The 6718-nt window shown below is 38.1% G+C and overlaps 1 protein-coding gene across 1 annotated transcript in view; it reads right to left on the bottom strand.

Annotated features, from left to right (window-relative positions):
• adgrb2 (adhesion G protein-coupled receptor B2) overlaps positions 1 to 6484 on the bottom strand; it is a gene marked incomplete at its 5' end in the record, with an annotated part of 154419 nt that extends 147935 nt beyond the window's left edge. Inside the window, 4 exon segments of the mRNA XM_014019734.1 lie at positions 3647 to 3793; positions 4021 to 4129; positions 4621 to 4689; positions 6290 to 6484. Coding sequence (XP_013875188.1) covers positions 3647 to 3793; positions 4021 to 4129; positions 4621 to 4689; positions 6290 to 6484 — 520 coding nt within the window.
• Positions 6485 to 6718: the final 234 nt, after the last annotated feature.

Consider the following 6718-nt stretch of genomic DNA (forward strand, 5'->3'; position numbering starts at 1 on the left):
GAAGGCCAGGTAACCACACCTAGTGCCTCTGGCACTACACTGCAAACTTCTGTGCAAACGATGTACAGTAACTACTAAATTAAATCCTTTACTCCAGGGGTGTCAAACTCCTGTCCTCGAGGGCCGCTATCCTGCATGTTTTAGAGGTTTTCTTGCTCCAACACACCAGATTTTGATCGCTGGGTAATTAACAGGCTTCTGCCCAATTTGAAGAGTTAATTCAATCACTGAATCAGGTGTGTTGGAGCTGGAAAACCTCTAAAACATGCAGGATAGCGGCCCTCGAGGACTGGAGTTTGACACCCCCTGTTTTAGACCATAACATCCCTTTCAGACAGCTTCTTCTTGCATCCACAGTTAATCCTGTTGGATGTGGTTGGTCCTTCTTGGTGGTATGCTGACATTACCCTGGATACCATGGCTCTTGATACATCACAAGGACTTGCTGTCTTGGTCACAGATGCACCAACAATTTGTCCTCTTTTGAACTCTGGTATGTCACCCATAATGTTGTGTGCATTTCAATATTTTTCAGCAAAACTGTGCTCTTACCCTGCTAATTGAACCTTCACACTATGGTCTTACAGATGCAATGTGCAAATAATGAAGATTGTCCACCAGGTTGGTCCAATTTAGCCATGAAACCTCCCACACTAAAATGACAGGTGTTTCAGTTTCATTGTCTAACCCCTGTTAATATACTGTATGTGTGTATGTGTATTTCTGGGTTAACTGAAGCAACAAAAAACATGAGTTCTGACAGTTTGCAATGTCCCTGTGTTCTTCGGAGTGAACTGACATCAAAATTGCATGAAGACTTGATGCTTTCAAAGGAATACAGCAAACTTCCATACAGCTAAAAGGCATGCATCTTCCTACAAAGCCCTTTAGGGCCATTTCACACTCTAGATCCTTCTCAGAGTTATCTTTTACCATTTTTGAGACCTTCAGTGAACCTCAGGGAGAACGATTTCTTAGAATGTAAACTGTCAGAGGGGAATTTGTGTTAGTTCTTAACAAGCTTGGTTAAAAAAAAAACATTGAGAATGGTAGGCCATGACAGATTTTTAGATATATTTTTTGTAACATTTTTGCATTTCTTTTTCCTATTTGCCTGAAAGACAAAACGCTTTACTTATTCCAAGGCTGAATACATTTACTACAATGCTTACCCCACCATACTGTATACCCCTTAATTCCAAGTCAGAAAATCAATTGATTCAAATATTCAATTGCTACATGAATCATTTCAAAAAGTCAATATGACAATGGTTGTCACCCATCTACATAAACAGACCTAACATCATCACTTTTATATACAGTATAGTGTGTAGAACTATTTATCAAAACTGCAAAAAACGTCATGTAGAACATTTATATCTTATTTAGAAAGCCAAACCTAATCCTAAGTCAAACCAAATATGACACATCTGTACATGTCTAATAAAATCTTAGTTGTTGTGACTGTATAAAAATAAAAAAATACATTAATTTAAAAAGTCTAATGGAGAAAAGCAAAGCCAATTTCAGTATATCTATGCCTATTAGAGGTAATTAATAGCTTGATTTGGTTTCCAGCTTTTAAATTGAATACATCAAACTAAATAGTAGTGTTTTTCATGAAAGTAATATTTTTAGTGAATAAAATATGTACTTTTGTGATCCCTGGAGATGAGAGACCAGTTTTGGCTAGTCTTTTATTTATTTATTTTTAGTTTTGCTCATAATCTTTTACTATGTGACTGAATTGCTGCTGTTCCTAAATGCATCCACTTCCTAATAATACAACTTACAGTTAGCTATAGAATATTCCGTAAGAATGAAATTCCACAAACTGTTTTGCTAAAAAAAAGTGGAATCCTATCACACTTTCATGCTTGAAGTCATTGGGCCTCATGCAAGAACATGTTCGTATTCTTATCCTAAATTTCTCTTACTTTTGTTCGTACAAAGGGTTCGTACGAACATGTCACGTCAGATTCAACAAACGCTTCTATCTTCAGGAAACGTGCGTAAATGAGCTGCGTAATTTACACCCGTTCTATCCAGCTGCACGCGAGAGGAGATTAACATAATAACCACCCCAAAAACACCATATAAGGCTGTGTTCCCTACCTCACATACAAGGAAGTGTCCATTCATTCATGAGAAATGACAGCGATAATTATAAAAAAGAAGAACTTTACGAGTTCAGAGATTGAAGTCCATCTGTCAGAGATCCAGAAAAGAAAATCTGTCATTTTTAGCAGGTCAGCTGTGGGATAAAAAAGAGCTGCTAAAAGTATAAACAACTGTGTTAAATCATTTTCATTTATTCAGAAGCCGCAGCGCAGCGCTGCGCACCGTGCACCCCCCCACCCCCCACCCCCCCGCGCTGCGGTGGTCTCAGATGCGGGTTTGAAATAAGCATTTTAAAATGTTTTCAAAATAWGTCTGGCACTTTGGAGAAAATCAAGGACTCGCTGGAGGGATTATATATCCCCTCTGGTCTGGGAACGTCTCGGAGTCCCCCAGGACGAGCTGGAAAGTGTCGCTGCGGAGCGCGCGGGGTCTTTCTCCTCCTGATACATTTCAGCAGTGGCATAAACCAATGGTAAAACACTGTTGTTCAGTAATTTCACTTAGTGAATAAAAAAACCTGCTTATTTAAATAAATCAACCAGTGACTTTAGTCCAGTGGTTCCCAAACTTTTTGTCTTCTGACCCACAAAATATCCATGGCAAAAACTTGTGGCCCCAAATATCACTGGTCTGAGTACATGAACTTCGTTAATAAACCTAAAAACACATGCTTTTTGACATTCTAAGCAGCTTATACACAAATATAAATACTTATTTTTTACTTATTTTGTGTTTTTGTTATAAATATAGGGAATATTTTACATCAGCAATCATTTTATTACCCTTTAAATTGATTTCTGGAGGTTATCCAAGGTGCTTCATGACCCATAATTGGGTCCCAAGCCCCAGTGGTTCCCAAACTTTTCAGCTTTTGACCCACAGAATAGTACAAAACAGTAGCAGAGACCTGAGCCCCCAGATATTTTTGGATGATAAACAATTGTATCAGATCAACAAAACATGGGCATAGTAACAATGTTTTTTTATATTACATTAATCCATTTTAAATATACTAACCTCACTCATTTGTAACAACTAAGGCAAAAATGTAATTAATTCAGAAAATCTTTTCAGGAGCCCACCTTGATGTTTCGGGACCCCACTTTGGGTCCTGACGGGAAACACTGCTTTAGTCCATTTAGTAGTAGCGACTTAGGAACAAATGAACCATTTGTTCCAGAACTTCAGAGATCTTGAAGAAATGAGTTCAAACTTGAACACATTTTGTTTTAACAAATAAACAGTTTTATGTGTCACAGTGACAGACACACCAAATTTATTTGTTAGATTTATTAAAATACCTAAAGCAAAGTATTGTTTTATCATCTGGAAAAGCCATCATTAGCCACAAAATAAGTATTTATTTTTTTCTGACAATTTTTTAATATGTATTTTTTGTATGAAAACCCTGAAATAAATGCAGCCTAATATGTTGTATGGGCCTGAACACCAAACATAATAAGAAGAAAGAATTGGTACAAACACATGACCAATCCTGGTCAGTCATTGATGCTGAATGTCTTACCCTCAGTGGGGATGGTAAAAACTTCTTTAGGTATGTAGAGCTTGTCTTCAGCTGTCCTGGCCCAGTCCTTCATCCCTCTTCGTCCTTTCATAGGAAAGTTGACATCACTCGAAACTGCTGACACCGGCTCTCTCTGGATGGTTATCACTTAACAAGTGAGAGAAACCAAACGGAATAAACCTTTCAAACTCTAGGGTGAAACATAAAGTATGTTAAAAAGTTACAACTTCATTAATTTTTTATTGAAGAAAAACAAACATAAACATAATTCTGACTGGAATGGACTAAACACAAAAAGTTAACCTGAATTCATACATGAAATAAAAGTGAATCCATCATTTTGTCCATAATGAATTGGTAAACGATGGACTTACTGAGGTTGTTTGTAACCACCAGAAAACTCTGAAAGGGCTTCTGGGCTTCTCCAATGAGGTGAATAAAGTCTTCTAATATCCTCATGAGCAAAGCAGCACCGGGAGCGACCTGTGGATAGAAATATATTAAAAGAAAAAGAAAAGAAAAAGTGAAAGGTGAGTATGATCCTGATATCATAATTGAAATTCTGTGCCAACTTTTCTACATTCTTTTTTTTTTTTTAAAAGGCCATTTATGATGTTCCAGTGCTGGAAATAGTGACTATATGTAGAATAAAATACCCCATTGGGTTGCTTATTAATTACATCCAGATGGCAAGTAAACACTTTAAATCAAGGGCATCTGGATGGCTCACATGCAACAACTCATGCAAAGATACACACAGGGTAAAATGAACAAGTAGACACAGTCTACAGGTGTGGTTTTATGGCTGGAACTATAAAAAGTCACTATAAAATAAAGTTGCAGCAACCTTGCATGAAAAAAAAAACACACAGACAGTGGTGCAGTTGTAGACAGACACTAATTTTGGCAGTTAGATAAAAAAAAAAAAACACAACCAAACATACACGTCATCACAACAGCACAGAGGGTTTTACCTGGTGAGCGTCCTCCCATTTCTCAAGATTTTCTAAGTCCAACATGTGGCTGACAATCTGGAAGAATTTCTAAATGCAGAGGGAAAGGGTTTTGGTGTTAAAGTAGGATTACAATAATTACCCGATCACAAATTTACGCAAAACATAAAAATAAAAAATAAAAAACTGTCATCTGTTAATAATGTAAGCATATTTAAATTTATTGTCTAAGACTAGAAAAAAGCTTCTCACTTACAATAAGAAATAAAAAAAGAAAAGAGTGGTGGAAATTAAATAAAACATCTTGTTCAGAAGGTCATTTTTCAATACTGCATTGATTACAATAGCAGATCAAATGACACACTGCTGGTCTTAGTAGGGTATGGCATCCCATCAAGCAGGAATACAAGGAACACACAAAGTCATGCAACTGTTGCAGCATTCCCTGTGAGCTGTCAGCCCACAACTGTTGTAATTGGCCCTCAGAACTAGCCAAATCTGTAATGAGTCAGAATTGATGCTTGGGTTGATCCCACACACTTAATTGGGAAAAGATTGGGGAACCTGGCTGACTGGGAAGAATCTCAACATAACACACAGAAGCCACACATGCCTTGTATGGACAGGTGTTGTTTTGTTTAAAGGGGGGACATTATGCAAAACTGGCTTATATTAAGCAATTTATCATGACATCCCATCATCAAAAACATACCCAGAGTGTTGCTTTGACTCATTCATGCATGTTTGAGAAAACCTTGAATCTCTTGTGGTAGCCACGCGGAGCACTTGTTTTTACAAAGCACCACCGATTTACCCCAAACTCCTCCCAGGAGATCAGTCCCCAGCCAAGCTCCTGCCCCACAGAGCACCCAGCCTTTGCGCTTCCCCCACACAGCTCCACTAGATTAGCAGCAACAACAGTTAACAAACACCTGGTGGAACTGCACATCTGTCTCAAAGTCAAATTTATTTTTTACAGCTTTTTAATTACATGAAGGTAACATATTTACTTGATTGTGGTTGAACTATGTGCCTGGAAAATGCATAATATCCCCCCAATAAAAGGCTGTATTGATATACTGTTTCAGGAGGAATAAGATCTGAGGAAGCAGGATGTGACTGACATAATACTGCATGGTGGTTCACTTATCTACTAACAGAAGTGGCCTGTTGTTTAGGTGCCCTCTCATTTGTTCCAACATCAGGTCACCCTGACATCTGCATGCACCGCAGACTGGCCAAGCAGTTGCACAGCATGGCCATGTGTCCTCGAGTGAACCCTCAATGTTACCGATATAAACTCTGTCAAGTGCTGGTAATATTGTCTAATGGATGTACGAGGCATCTTTTGTATCTGGTGACCTTCACGCACTGTTTTGATTGTCAGATGCTTGGACAACTGCCTGACAACACAATTCATCCACTTGTGATGTCACCACTTCTGTCCTTTGGGGCACGTTTTAGACGTGCTATGGTTTCAAACAGAACAAATAAATTATTAAGTTTGAATTGTGTACTGAATTACATCCATAGTGTTTCTTCGGGATGTTTTACGCAAATATCATGGGTTAGAAAACATAGCTTCCTTAAGGAATACTCTTTAAAATGTTGTCAGTATCTGTATTAAAAAGAAAAAAAACAGGGTAAATAAGTGAGAGGTCTCAGCCAGAAGACTAGAAGCTGCGCTCACCTGCACGTCATCGGGAGCTGGGATGTAGGTTGCTCTTTTGAAGGTGTCAGTCACATTTCGTAGGATCTCCGTGGAGAAGAGAAGGTCACCACTGTAGTAGTTCCTTCTCTGCAAGAGTTCCAGGAGACTCCGTACGATCTGAGACATGCCCTCCCCGGCCAGGGTCCTCTGACCCTTCGCGAGATGCTCTAGTAACTACAATGTGTTGAAAAATAGAGAAGTTTAGAAAAGTTAATAATTTAATCTCTTCACTACTCCAGGTTGAAATCACTGAGACTCTGTAAACTGCAACAAAATATAAAAATAGTCAAACATAGAAGTTAACTTCAACAGATGTGTTCATTTTTTCACTGTGTCTTGAACAACTTCCAAGATAAAACAAAAAGGATAATATATATACTGAAAACATAAAACACAAATCCCAAAGTG

Source organism: Austrofundulus limnaeus, unplaced genomic scaffold, assembly GCF_001266775.1.
Source record: "Austrofundulus limnaeus strain Quisiro unplaced genomic scaffold, Austrofundulus_limnaeus-1.0 Scaffold228, whole genome shotgun sequence".
Taxonomy (NCBI): Eukaryota; Metazoa; Chordata; class Actinopteri; order Cyprinodontiformes; family Rivulidae; genus Austrofundulus; species Austrofundulus limnaeus.